The following is a 15,331-nucleotide window of genomic DNA, read 5'->3' on the forward strand; positions in this document are numbered from 1 at the left end:
CCCAGGCTCCTCTCATATAGCTCCTCTCCCAAGGCCGGCTTGACTCTGAGCCCAGCTCGCTCAGCCCTCGCGCACACCTGCTCTCCGGAGCCAGAAAGGGGCTGCCCTGCCTGGTCCAGATCCCTGAGCACGGACTCTCCCGCCACAACGACAATGCTGGCTTTCGATCCACAAGGGACCTGCACACAGCCGGCCTCAGCGCATGCTGCTGAAGTGTCCAGGAGGCCCGTGGGTCCCTGAGCAGGCAGGGGCCGCCCAGTGCGCCAAGCTAGCTCCGCTCTCAGGAGATCACGATTCTCATAATTAAACGCAGGTTTGGCTCATTTGAATAACTCAGCAAAGCCCACTGGAATTCCCTTTCATTTCTTTTCTACACAGTTCCTCTCTGATATAATTAACAAGAACCCCAGGCATGCAGCTCTTTCCTTCCCAAACCAATCTCTGAGGCTGAACTTGACGGGCGTCGAGGGCAGGCCACCGCCCAGCATCTGATACTTACTCGACATCCGCGAAGATGCCCGGTGGCATCTGCAGGAGGCGGGCAACTTCCCCCATCAGCTGCTTCCCCTTCTCTGGGCTCAGGGGGCTGTGGAGGGAGAGGGCATCATTACCAAGGGAGGTGGTGTGCACTCGGGGAGCGGCCCTCAGCCCTCGGCTGCCTGCTACTCCCCGACGCAGCCTCGCGGGTGCAGGGCCAGGTGCTTCCTCGGGCATGATGAATCACCTGGTTTTCCCGGCGATGAGACAGACAGTATAGTACAAATGGAACCCTTAGGAAGGTGATGGGCCCATGATGCCGCTGTCGGCTCATGTCGGCCACCAATAAAAACTTAAGAGGCGGGAGGGAGGAGAATGACGGAGAAAGAAGAGAGGGCGATGGAGCCCAGAGCAGACGCTGGGAGTCAGGCCACGAGGCGCATGGGGAATGTTCAAAGGAAACAGGGTTTACACGGATTCCTTTCTAAGGGAACCACAATGTGAGAAAGGGTCAGCTCCAGGTGGACATGGCCCAAGGGGCCTGGGTGTCCAGGAGGAGGCTGGCCGCAGACTGTCAGGTGGCAAGCAGGGGCGTCTGGTTAAGAGGCAGCAAGCAGTAGCCACGTGAGACGCAGCGTGGTTTCCAGACAGACGAGCTGCCTGTGAAGTCCCATTAGCCCCTCTGCAGGGAAGTGCTACTTTACACCATCACAGGTAGGGCTTTCAACCTGAGCCTCGGGTCCTGCATTCGCTCAGCAAACCTTCAGGGGAGCAGAGGTCACAGGTCAGCAGGGCCGTGGTTGAAGCTGGGGCCCCACCGGCCATGAGCCTGCCCACAGCAAGGGCTAGACAGTGCTGGTGGGGAGGGCAGTGGTCTCAGGTGGGGGCAGAGACAGCTGGTGCAGACGCACTGGGCCGGGAGCCAGGTGTCCACCACAGAGGTGCCTTGGACAAGACCCTAGGCCCCCAGGGTCAGCTCTAGGTCCGGTCACCAAGCTCTGTAGAGACTCAGCAGTGAGTCGGCCCACAACCACCATGGTGTTAGCAAAGATGGAGGTCACTTATGTGGGGCTTACAGATCCTTGCTAGAGAGACACAGGTGGGGAACGAATCATGGGCCCAGGTCTGTCGACAGAAGGCCGGGTGGGGAGAGCTAATATTTTTAAGCTGCTGCCAAGTCCCCTCCAGACATCGCCGCACCCTGCCGCGGTTGCAGCTGGAGTCCGGCTGTGGCCATGACACCCATGCAGGACTCCAGGGCAAGCTGACAGCGCCCTCCCAGCCCCACAGAGAACCTACACACCATCACTCACCACACGAGTTAGTGTGGGATGGAAGATGGGACGAGGTTCGCCAGCAGCCTATTCTCACGCGCCCGGCCCCCACTACCCAACCCACTGAATGCCGGCCGCACGTGGGCTGGCCTGCTCATTCCTGCCTCACTACGATGAGTAGTCCCGGGGCAGCAGGGAGGCGGCCCTGGCTCCGCTCAGCAACACCACACCGCGTGTCTCAAAGGAGCCTGTAGGGAGCTCTGCTTCACGTCAAAATACGTGGCCAGCACCCGTGGTCTGAGCTCACGGTTTGAGCTCCACACCATGCATTTGGAGTTAATCTTGAAAATCGGTGGGAGGACCCACATGCGAGACTAGCTGTGTGCGTGTGTGTCAGTGGTCGCCTGGCTCCCTGGACACCTGGTGCTGTGGTTTACGACCAGCACAGGGACTTTCAGGTGGGCCAGGCTGGCCAGAGCCCAGAGTGCCTGGGAAGCCGCGCCTGCCCACAAGCTCACAGCAAGAAGGTTCTCAAGGCCAAGGGCCACAGCTCCTCTCCAAAGCCCTTCACATCAGTCATTCTGAAGGAAACTCTTCCACGGGGTCTACAAAATAAGCAAAATGGTAGTGCCTACAGTGCCGCAGTGGCCCGCCGGCTGGGGGCTCGTCTTCTTGGTGACAGCCTGGCAGAGCTGAGGCAGACCTGCCGACCTTCACAGGCACCAGAGTCACGCTGAGGGAGCACAGGCCAATGAGATTGGGTGTCCATGCCTAAGGGCTGTGCAGCACGTACCCATCAGAGCGGGACGCAGCGGGAGGCGCGGCTGCTGGGCTAGGAAACCATCCCTGTGGCACGTGATCTGGCGGGAGGCTCTGTCCAGCCCATTTTATTTCTTTTTATTTTCTAAGAGGAAGGGCCTCACTCTGTTGCCCAGCTAGCCCTGATCTCCTGGGCTCAGGCAATCCTGCCTCTACGTCCCGAGTGGATGGGACTACAAGTGCGTTCACCAGGCCCAGATACTCTCATTTTAAAGAAGTGGAAACTGAGGCTGGAGAAGTCATTGCCCAAGGTCGTTGCACCTGTAAATTTCCCGAGACTCAGCCAGGGAAGGCTGCTAGGAAGCGACCCTGCAGAGCTGAGACCCCACACCTGTGGCTTCTGCATGGCTCCCCTGCAGCACGGCTGCTGTCTGGCTGCTGTCTCGGAGCTCTGGGCCCGTGAGATCAGCTCAGAACAGCATCTGGCTGCAGGCTGCACTCCTGATGCCCTCACTTCTCATCTGCATGCAAGCGCTGACCCTTGCTGGCCTGACCATGTATGTTTTACTATTTATTAGAAAATTTACCAAAAGTTGAGGAACCAAAATAACTATGAAAGGCAATCAGTTGACTTCAATATCAACTCTTTGGATGAGACATTTAAAACTTATGAATAAAATGAGGCTTTCTTGTGATTCTCCCACTGTTCTAGTACCCAGTCTGCAGTTTAATCTACTCAGTCTTGCTGCTTACAATGCTGCACATGCAGACAGGAGGGCACTGGGGAGGGGCTGTCCAGGGGCAAGTCCCGCCCAAGAGGCAATGGTCCCGGGTCTCCTTCCCTGCAGAACTGGATGCCTCTTGGAGCCTGAGGGGATGCACACCCTGGCCATGTCCAGGAGCTTGTGTATCATCTGGAGCTGCGAGTGGTCCTGGACGATGCTGTAAGTGAAGTCACGAACCATCACCGCCCATTCCCAGGGGAAATCTGTGGGTGAGCAGCTGCACCTTCAAATAACTTGGCTTTCAACATCCAATCGAGACTGTGCTTCTCACCGTCACATACTCGTTTCTCCACATTATAATAAAACACCAGGAGCCGAACTGACAAGCCCGAGTGCAGGCTGTTTGCAGATGGGTCAGGAACACAGGGGGCCACCTGGCCTGCAGAGCTGACCCATGTCAACAAGTTTGGCTCAAGTGTCTGGTCAATCCCACAATGACGAGTTCCTCTAGTCCCGCGGAGTCTCCATGGGCCGTCCATGCCTTCCACCCGGGGCATTCGGCAGCCACTGTACAGTCTGTGACAGGAGGCTTGGGCCTCCTGCCCTGTCCTTCCAGGGCACAAGGGTGGCTCCTCCAGGCTGTGCGCCTCCCACTGAGAGCAGAGGCATCAGGATGGCAGGCACGGGTGTGGGCAGGACACCAGGGCTGCAGCAGCAGGGTGAGCTCAGGAAAGAACCAAGAGCACCAAAGAAAAGCAGCTCTGTCCTCAGTGGAGATGATCGTCTGCCCTGCCCTCCCACCCACACCTGGGCTCCAGGCCTTAATGCCAGCAGACAGAGGGCTCCTGGGGCTCCATCCTCCTTCCCAGGCTGGACACGGGCCCAGGCTCAGGTGTGGGCAGTGACTGTCTGCCTTGAACACATCTAGGCCAGGGATCCAAGTTCCCACAGCTCTGCTGCAGGGCTGTTCAGTGTTTTACCCCACTCACAGGCATGTGAGCACAAACACACACACACCACACAGGCACAGAGACACGCATGTATACAACACATGCCACACAGGCACAGAGACACACATGTGCACAGACACACATGTACACAGATATGCAGGTATAGAGACACAGGTACACATACACACACCACACAGGTACAGAGACACGCATGTATACAACACAGGCACAGAGACACACATGTACACAGACATACATGTGCACAGATATACAGGTATAGAGACACAGGTACACATACACACACACACCACACAGGTACAGAGACATACATGTATACAACACATGCCACATAGGCACAAAGACACACATGTACACACACAGGTATAGAGACATTCATGTACACAACATACACCATACAGCCTCAGAGACATACATGTACACAGACACACAGGTATAGAGGCACACATGTACACACATTTAATTTATGTTATAGTTCACAGAGACACAGGTATAGAGACACATGTACACACACACCATAGGTACAGAGACACACATGTGCACAGACACATGTACACAGATATACAGGCATAGAGACACAGGTACACATACACACACACACACACACACCACAGGCACAGAGACACACATGTACATAGATATACAGGTATAGAGACACAGGTACACACACACACACACACCACAGGCACAGAAACATGTGTGTACACAGACACACAGGTATAGAGACACACATGTACACACATTTAATTTATATGTTTAGTACACAGAGACACAGGTATAGAGATATATGTACACACACACACACCATAGGTACAGAGACACGCATGTATACAACACATACCATACAGCCTCAGAGACATACATGTACACAGACACACAGGTATAGAGACAAACATGTACACAGACACGCAAACACATTTAATTTATATGTTATAGTTCTAAAGCATCTTGGCTGATTGTATATCTGAATGACCTATTGACTGGTGAGAGAAGTGTATTTAATCACCCAGTAGTATGATATTGGGGTCTGTGTGAGCCTTCTATTGAGTACTGTTTGTTTTATTAATTGGGTACACTGACATTTGAGGCATAACTATTTATTACCGTTAAATCTTCTTGTTGGAGTGTTCCCTTTTCTAGCATGTAGTGACCTTCATTATCTCTTCTGACTGAGTTTGGGATAAAGCCTCCTCTGTTAAAATGAGAATAGTTGTGTTGCTTTGGGCCTCCATTTGCCTGGACTATTTCCCACCTTTTACTTTCAGCCTGTATCTTTGCTTATGAGGTGTGTTTCTTGTAGGTAACATATAGTTCTGTTTTTGAATCTGCAGGTCCACGTCCTTTTATTAGAGAAGTAAGACCATTTACATTCAGCATTATTATATAGAGATGTTCGTTAATCCTTATTATTTTGATTTATTTCTAATCTTTTATTTGATTCAAATTTTCATTTCCTTCTTTACTCTTCTAATGAGAATTATTCTTTCCTACACTCTCTTGGTTGCAATTATCTTCTTCTGTGTGGAGGATTAAGTATCTTCTATAATTTTGGTTTAGTAGGCATGAATTCCTTTAGTTTACATATGTCTTGAGAAAGTTTTATTTCTCCTCCAATTTTGGATATAGCAATCTTGATTGGCAGTTATTTTCTTTTAGGAATTAAAATACATTATGCTAAGACTTCCTCAACTTTAGGGCTTATGCTCCAAAATCTGATATACTTTGACTGGTTAGTCTGTAAATGTGACCTAGCATCTCTCCTGTAGCATTTAAAATTCTTTATTTGATCTAATGTTTTGGCATTTTATCTATGTGTCATGAAAATGTTCTCTTTTGGTCTTGGGGTTTTAATGCCTCCAGCTGTCCATCTTGTTCCCAAGGTTTGGAATTGTTTTTGATTTATTTCACTGAATAAGTTACCTATGTCATTAGCCTGTACTTCCATTCCCATCCAAAATGCCTATGAGCCGAAAGTTTGGTCTCTTAATGTTGTCCCAGAGTTCTTGTGTATTGTGGTTAGTTTCATTTTCTCTTGAACACTGAATGTGTGAGGCTGGCCAGCTTGGTTTCAAGCTCTGAGATTCTGTCTTCTACTTGATCTCATCTATTGGAGGTAATTTTAACTGAAATTTTTGTTTGATATTTTTGAGACTTTCATTTCTAGGAATCGTTTGGTCCTTCAGACTTTCTTTTAACTGAAACGCTCATTCAAACCCTGTATTGCATTTTCTTCCTTATACACGCCTTAGATATTCTAAAATCACCTTTTTAATATGTGGGATTTCATCTACTTTGATATCTATGGATTCAGTTCTTGGGGGTTTAGGGTTTTAAGTTTTGGAGGTGTCTTATTGGCTTGTTTACTCATGTCTTTGGAATGACTGTTGTTTGTACATCTACATATCATACTATGTTGTGATAAACTCCTTTTCTATTATGTAAGGATCTTTTAGTGTGGAGTTATCTCTTTACAATATGCCCTGAGCTGGGGACATGCCTTAGCTTTCAAAACATCCAATCAGAGTCATGAAGATGTAACGTTCCACCCCAGGGCCACTCTGAAGAGTAACTGCAACAGTGGTAACTTAGTAGCAAACCATACAGTGGCGTGTGCTTAAGACCTATTACTAATGACCAGATAACTCTAGTAAGTGATGAGAAAAACGGGTGAGAAATAACGTAGGGTGATCTGAAAGCTTAAGCATTAATGATAGTTTACATCATACTAAACTGCACTGACAAAGAGACAAAAATTAAGAAAGGACAAAGAAGTTGTAGGGGTAAGAGAGATCGAGATAGAAATGAAAAAAGGATGAAGGAGAAGGGAAGGGAATGGAAAAGAGAAAGAAGTATTGAGAAAGAATTCAATTAGTTGACAAAATAAGTAAAATTAGAACTCTGAGAAAACTCAAAATGAGGAAAGGCACTAGAAATTACATAGAGCTGCTCAGGCAACAATGGTCATAAAGAGATTCCATCCTCTTCTTGCTGTGGCTTTAAAAATGGTTTTGATTTTAGATCTTCCAGCTGTACACCTGCACCCATGTGTGGCCGCAGCAGCCAGGCACGTTCTTCCCTCGGGGACAGGTTTTCACACAGTGTGGTGTCACACCGTGAAGGCAGTGTCCAGGTCAGACTCCGTGAGGTGACCTGAGCCAGCCCACTGTTGACCAGAGGCACGTTCCCCTCTGCAGGCGACAAGCGTGTGATGTGCAAGAGGCAGGGACCTGTCGGGCAGCTCAGCCTCCAGGCGCCGAGTTCCCTTCTCGCCCGCTGTCCCCTGCTCCGCACAGGCCTGCCCAGCACTCACACCCTACCACAGGGTTAGGCTCCCCCGGGGAGCAGGAATGACTCACGGGGCTTGGTACGGTTCACTGCACCTCCTTGGGGCACTGGAAGAGGCCAAACCAGAGGCCCCAGACACACCCACCCAATGTGCCACTTAGAGATACTGAAAAGCAGAAGCCGTTTCCTGCTTCAGAGGCACCCTCTCTCCACCAGGACCTCAGCACCAAGGCGAAAGCCGCTCCTACTCACTCTTTTCCTGTCACAATGTAGCCATACTCCTCTCCGTCCTCGGCAGGCTCCACTTCCAACTGCAGGCCTGCGCCAGGGGCACCGGGCACTGCTGCCCGGAGGCTCTGCTCCTCCTGCACAGTCCCTGGGACCCCGCTCTGCAGCCCCACGGCCCTGGGCTCCGAGCTCAGCGGCTTCTCAGACAGGTCTCTGAAGTAGGTCCGGCTCTTCACACTCTCGACCCCCGCACTTTCCTCTTCCGATGACAGGGATGCCTCGGGCTCCTCTGACTTCTTCATCTCTGTTTTGGAGGACTTTTCCAGAGTGGGGGCACCAGGCAAGAGAGGGGACCCGGGGTCCCGTGAGAGGCCTCCAAGCTGGACGCTCAGACGATTGACCTAGCAGAGAAAGGAAACTCCCATGAGGCCATGTCCACGAGACAGGACCACTGCCATCCATGATGGAAGGAACATTCAAGATCAAGTCACCACGTGGAATAACAGACGGCTTGAAACACTCATCAGTGAGGGCAGAGCCTCTGAAGGCTCCACGGAGAGCCGCAGCTACATGAGAATCCCAACCGAATGGAGGGCGGGCACTGGGATCACTTAGTGTCTGTCTGTCTGTCTGTCTGTCTGTCTGTCTGTCTGTCTCTCTCTCTTACACACACACACACACACACACACACACACACACACACACACACACACCATGTGTGCACCTTCCTGAAAAATCTGATTTTATAGTCATCAGTGTAGGACTTTGGTATCTATATTTTAAAAATAGCCTGTGTGAGTACAAGACCCACCCCATGCCTCTACAAACAATTGATAACAATAACAATAATAATAGGTAATTATAATAATCTACATTTACTGAGCTCTTACAAATACAAAAGCACTACACTAGACACTTTCTATGCATAAACTCACCTCATCTTCTGAAAGCCACAGGACTTGGGGACTGTCCCCTGCCCATTTCACACGTAGGGAAATGGAGGCCGTGGAGGCTCATATGGGAGCGGCATGTCCTGAGGACCTGTGCTTGCGTCCCATCAGCAGCAAGGGTCCTCACAGGGCCACACTCATCCTGGTCCCCACGCCCTAGACACGAGGCTCCTCAGCCCACATCCAGGCTCCCAACTGAGGGACGTGGTCATCAAGCTCAGTGCTAATTACAAACCAACCACTCATTTGCTTTGAGGAAATGGCCTCGTTTCATTATTACAACCCCACAGATGGAGTGCCACTTTGATCTCTAGCTCGTAGACTCTGGGCCTTACAGAGGTCAAGCCTGGACCACAGAGGTGTGGCTGGAGGTTCAGGGTGTGCTCTCAGGTGACCTCCACCCAGCAGAAGAGGCGTCCCGAGGGTGCCTTGTGGTGCGTGTGACAGCAGAGTGCCAACCATTCCACGGGTGGGTTTGACCATGAGATATGTCTCTGCTGCTACGTTAGGTGGGAGCAGGACACTGGATCCAGTTCACAGCTCACTTTACCCAACATGCTTACTTTGAACATTAAGGAAGGAGCCCAAACAGAGTCCTTTCATTTCTTACTAGAAATCACTCATAGCTTTCCCTTTTGTGCTTGTAAGTAGTTAACAAAACAGTAGCTTGATGAAGACACTTATCACATTCAGACTCTGAATGACAACAGTATGGAGTCTCGGTGCCAGATGGGCAGGAGGTGGCCCCAGGCCTTGAGAGAAAGGGGAAACACCCCACTCAGAGGCCTCTGACCTAAGGACAGGGAGGAGTCTGTGAACAATAAGAACCAGAACATACCATACTCAAACACCATTTTATAAAAAATTGCTTGGAAATGTATGTCAAGCAAAAGAAAAATGAGTGGAACTTAGCGTGGGGAGGAAGGGCCGGCCGTGGTGAGGGGCACACCCGCCCTGCAGCAGACCCGGGCTGGCTCCTGCGTCCTCTGAGGCTGCAGCCTTGGGGGCTACCCGGGGCGGCCCTCAGCACTGCCCGCCTCCTGCTCCACTCCCCCTCACCACTCGGACACGACAGCCCACTGCCATCAGGATCTTAGGCTCTGATGCGCCTCCTGGTTCTACCAGCCTCAGCCACAAACCACCAGGAAGACCTGGCGAAGGTTCCTCGCCTGAGCCCTCGTCCCTCTCCCAAGCGTAGCTCCCCATCACTGCCCAGCACCGGCCTCCCTGCCGAGGAGCTGAGTTTCTGCATCCCTGGCTTGCACCAATGAGCGAAGGCCCTTCGGGGAGAAGAACTAGGAAATGGGCAGTCCGTGGGAGCTGGTGTGTGGGGAGAGGTGCTGTCCGCGCAAAGCCCTGCAGCAGCTCTGAGGCCGTGTTCCCAGCGCCGGCCACAGCCACCCCGCTGACAGGGCGGCTGAGAAACTGCCCTGTCCATTCCATCTCAGCCACCTTGAGCAGCTGTGGCACCTGCACCTCCAGTGAGTCTGTAAAGTGGGCAGGTGGTCACCATTTGATGACATCATACCCAGGCGGGGAAACTCTGAGAATATTAGTTTCCTTCATATGAAATGTTTTCATGTTTCTATAGAAAATAAATATTCACTTATAACCTGAAAATAGATATTAGGTATTTAGATATAGACAAAATTTTTCTGTTTGTTTTATACTTTTCTCAATTTGGGGATTATGAGGATTTCTTCCAAGTTTTCTGGGGAAAAATCATTTTGCACTTCATAAAAATTCCAAACTTTGAACAAAATAATTACGATATGATTCTGGGTTTTACATGAAGCAAACATCCAGGGACGCCCGCCTCACCTCATGGTGGACTCCATTGTCATCATCCGCCTCCTGCACGCTGTTATCTGTAAAGACAGGAGTGTTACCCATGTCCGTGCCAAGATGTCAGAACTATGTGCCAGTGTGTAGAACGATAGCCATGGAACCCGTCACGGAAGGTAAGGCCCGCTTCTGACCACACAGCACTTTCCCATAAACTTCTGGAGGGCGTGTCACCAACCAAAAAGAGATGTGAAATCAGTCGTGAACTGTACCTGCCAGCCTCGCGGGTCTGTGTACCACCTGCCGCGCCTGCCACGGTAACGGTTATGAGGACACAGGTGCAGGGTGAAGCGCACCCACCATCTCTCAGCCAGGAGCCCATGGCACTGCCCAGCCATGTATCCAGGGTGCGAGATGCAGGGCACACTCCTGGGCCTCCACGGGCGGGAACCCATGGCCACGGGTGCCCTGCAGTACCTTTTAAACCCCTCCAGCATGCCAGACACAAGGTGTCGGCGAGCCTGCCTTCCAGTCCACAGAGGACGGGTGTGCCTTGCGCCCGCTTCTCAGCACACGTGTTTGTGTACCTACTATGCGCAAGGCACCAAGTTAGCAACTTCACCGTGACTCTGAGAAGTCAGAAGCAACTGGGCTGAGGGAGGCCGTGGCCAGAGAAGACCTGCCTCTGCGGCTGCCTGCACTTGCGTGAGCGGAGCTGGGGGCGGGTGACTCCCCCAGAGTGAGGCCGTGGCCAGAGAAGACCCGCCCCCACGGCCCTGCACCTGTGTGAGCGGAGCTGGGGGGCAGGGTGACTTCCCCAGCAGCCGCAGAGCTGGGGCAGACGGTTCAACCAACCCCTTCACTTTATTATTAAAATATCTGACAATATCTGCTTGCAGGTTCCACAAAAAAAACACTTTCTCTCTCTCCTGCACTTTGCCCATTCTGAACATGCCCAGGAGGAGTTAAACCTCAGAGAGCAGACTGCCATTCACTGCCATTCAGAAAGCTTTCAGACAGAAGTCCATGAACATAAACATCATCAGCATGGCCTCTCCCACACAGGAGGACCAGGCCTTACCCTGGCCATCACCACACCTGAGGCCTCATCCAGCCCGCTCCACCCACAACGCAAAGCGCCCCGCAGAGATGGCACCTTGGAGTGAGGCTTCCCGGCCGCCCGCCTGTCCTTGCCCGCGGTGGTCCTCGAGATTGTCCTGGCCTCCCTCTGGGGGCTCACTCTGCACCACCTCAGCAATCACGTCCTCCATCTCCTCCAGCTCCAGGGGCCCCGGGTGCTCTGCGCCAGCCTGGGGCATCCACAGGTCCTTCAGGAGACTCCGGACGAGGGCCTCTGGAGATACAGGAAGCACAAGATTATGTGGGCAGGGGCATCATGGACAGGCCCACCCAGGGACATGACAGGCTGCCCAGGCATCACAGACAGGCCCACTCAGGGAAATCAGGCTGCCCAGGTGACTGCCCAGTGGTGGCCTGGTAGGCCTTCAGAAGGTCCCTGCTGTTGGATCTAAACGCTACACAGCCCTCCAGACACCACCACAGCTCAGCATCTGGATGGGAAATCAGAGGAGGAAGGACACGCTCCTTGCTGCTGGCAGACAGAGGGAGTTCTCTACAAGCACAATGGGCAATGCCATGGTTTTAGTTAGACTGCCCTCACTGTGGCCAGAATACCCAACAGCAAACTTAGAGGAAGAAAGGGCATTTGGCTCCTGTTTTAGGGGTTTGGTCCACAGTCCGCCAGCTCCAAGGTGGAGACCGCAGCACAGGCTTGGGGCTGGAGTGGAGAAAAGGCCACTCTAGGCTAATGGCAGCCAGGGAGCAGAGGCAGGGCAGACCCAGACCCCAGGCCATGCACCCCTGGCCCACCTCCAGCCACGCCACCCTGACCTGACTGCAGCGCTCACACCTGGGCTTCTGTGGGGGCCATTCTGTATCCAAACCACAAAGTCTCAGGTTATGCAGAAACAATCACAAACTGTTTCCCTCCCACCTGGAAAAAGAGGCCACAGAGGTGACCGGGGGAGCAGACAGAGGTACGGAGGGGCCTGGTGCCCAGCACGCCACCATGCAGAGGCCCCCAGTAGGGAGAAATCCCTTAGAGGAAAGGGGAAGGGACAGGATCGCGACTCTCCCCACAGTATTGTTGTTAGGTTTTTAATTTATTTTTATTTTTATTTTTTGCGGTACCGGGGATGGAACCCAGGGGCATTCTACCTCTGAGCTACACCCCCAGCCCTACTTTTTATTCTTTATTTTGAAACAGAGTATCACTGAGTTGCAAAAGGCCTCACTAAATAGTAGCTGAGGCTGTCTTCAAACTGTGATCCTCTTGTCTCAGCCTCCCAAATGCTGGGATTACAAGTGTGCGCCACCACACCTGGCTGGGGTTCTTTGTTTGTTTGTTTGTTTGTGTGTGTGGTACCAGGGATTGAACCCAGAGGCATTCTATTTCCAAGCTACACCCCAAGCCCTATTTTTTATTCTTTCTTTTGAAATAAGGTCTCACTAAGTAGCTGAGGCTGGCTGTGAACCATCATGTGGACACTATACCCAGCTTCCCCATGATGTTACACAGTGAAGTTCTCTGATGGTCCTTCCTAGGACGCACCCAGCAGCCTTTGCATGCAACTTCTTGCCACCAGTCTTTCGGGATGAACATCCTGGTGTCTCCACCGCAGACGTTTCTGAAACAGTATCCTGTGGCACTCACTGGCTGGGCAGACATGTCCTACAAACAAGTTTGTTCCTCCACAGACACATGACATGCCATCAGACTGGGGACAGCAGCCCTCTCTGCACACGTAGACCGGGGACAGCAGCTCTCACTCCATACTCAGACTGGGGACGGCAGCTCTCACTCCACACCCTGCAGTGAGTAGCCGAGGGCCCGAGGGGCAGGCATTAAAGCCCCTGAGCACCCAGTCCAGGCTCCGACTCCTCTCCCAGCCTCAGCTGAACCACTGTTGTGTTTCCGAGGCTCTGTCTGCGGGTCCTTGATGACCTACAGACACATTGGGCAGGGACAGCCAGTTCTTGAGTAGGAAACGCTCACCATGAGGCCCCACCCTGCCTCTGCAGCATACCACACGCAGGCCAGGCCGCCCACATTCCTTCCTCACCCCAGGGCAGGGCGGCCCCAGCCCTGGAATCACTCACACTGGCCAGCACAGCCTGCAGGCCCTGCCGGGCACAACCACAGTGGGGCTGCTTTGTTCCTCCCTGCCCCTGCCCCTGCCCCTGCCCCTGCCCGCTGAGCGAGTGGCCACTCCTGTGTGCCAGCAGCAGAGACTGTGGGCCCGATGGTCCAGGAGCAGCATCAGTACCCTGCTCCTCCTGGCCTGGCCGAGTGCTTTGCTCCTAGGAAGGACAGAGGCATGCTTAGCCATGGCGGCTGCTTTAAAACTGCGCTGCTCCTCCTGGCCTCTGAAGGAGAATGAGCCAGCACCACAACAGTGCACGTGACCTCTGACGAGCCGCTCTTCACCTCTGAGCTCCTTCCCCTACTGTTACCTTGCAATCTTGTCCCAGCATTCACGTCCACAGGGCCAAAAGAATCGCTCAGTCATAAAACAAATGGCCAGGGAAGAGAAAGAACAGTCAGCAGAGGGAGGCGGCACCAGAACCCGTCTGCCTTACAGAAGGGTCCCCCATTCACAAGGCGACACGGGTCAGTGTCACCGTCCTGCTCCCTGGAGCCCCAACGGCACAAAGTGAGGGATGTGTGCTCAGCTCTGGGCTGCCAGCAGAGAAAGGCCACTCACCAACCCATCAACACAGACCTCCACGGACCCAGTGCTGCTGAGCACTAGAAGGTTCATACAGGAGAGAGAGAGAGAGAGAGAGAGAGAGAGAGAGAGAGAGAGAGAGAGAGAGAGTGGCGGCGGCATTCTGTTTAGAGTGGTTACAAGATAGTAAGGAAGGAAGACCAGCAGTAAAGGTCAAGGGAAAGAAGTCACTGGACAAATACCCCGTCTGCCTGCCCATCAGTTTCATAGCTTAGGTTGGGCAGCCATTGTGTCCAGAGCCCAGGGGAGGACGTTATTATGAGAAGTGACAGAAAACTAAAGGCATAATTTCCTGAGGAGCCACAGTATTGTGCTCAACACACACACTACCTCTCTGTCTCTGTCTCTGTCTCTGCCTTTGTCTCTGTCTCTGTCTCTGTCTCCAGATCTTTAAAGACTAGGGCAGTGGACAATGTGCGCCAGCTTAGGTGACGGGGCAGGGGGCTTCAGGACCCTTGGAAGCGAGCAGGGAGAACATCTCTTGCACTTTCTATCTCTCCTCAAAAGGAGGCTTTGAGTTGGCGTGCCCAAGTTACTTAGTACAGTATTTCCAAAGCAAGCTTCTTTCCTGAATTTCAATTCAACAGCCTCCAAGCTTTGACTACACAATCTATTTGTAAATTGTATATTTTATCCCTGGAAATTAATCATTGAATTGACACAAACTTAAGTCTAACAAATATCTTTTCACCATAAACCTTTAAATTTTTAAAAGTAGAGAATGTGTTTACCTTTTCTAAAAAGGTAAACACATTCTCATTATTTACTTGTAATCTCTAATAATTTAATCCAATTAATTTAATAGTTTTTTTTTTAAGAAAAAGAAACCCAAATTATATCTTTTGGGGGAAAAAAACCTTAATGTATAACTTTGGAGTCTGGCTTATCCTGAGCAAAAGTGTTGGAGGCTCTGTCTGCCGGGCCTCTCCTCCCCTCTCTATCCACAATCTCTCACCGTGCCTCTTGTATGCTCCAGCCTCCTTCCGAGGTGCAGAGGTCAGTGAACAAGACCCTTTTACTAGAAGGGACAGGCGATGAGCAACTAACCCGAAAGAATAAGGTAGAAAAAAA

At 51.9% G+C, this 15,331-nt stretch overlaps 1 protein-coding gene across 1 annotated transcript in view; it reads right to left on the minus strand.

Moving 5' to 3' along the window:
* PTPRN2 (protein tyrosine phosphatase receptor type N2) overlaps positions 1-15,331 on the minus strand; it is a gene marked incomplete at both ends in the record, with an annotated part of 666,019 nt that overhangs the window by 366,063 nt on the left and 284,625 nt on the right. Inside the window, 4 exons of the mRNA XM_080701298.1 lie at positions 500-586; positions 7,741-8,117; positions 10,488-10,534; positions 11,608-11,805. Coding sequence (XP_080557424.1) covers positions 500-586; positions 7,741-8,117; positions 10,488-10,534; positions 11,608-11,805 — 709 coding nt within the window. The remainder of the gene's footprint in view (positions 1-499; positions 587-7,740; positions 8,118-10,487; positions 10,535-11,607; positions 11,806-15,331) is intronic.

This window comes from Muscardinus avellanarius (genome assembly GCF_963383645.1).
Source record: "Muscardinus avellanarius genome assembly, chromosome: 9".
NCBI lineage: Eukaryota > Metazoa > Chordata > Mammalia > Rodentia > Gliridae > Muscardinus > Muscardinus avellanarius.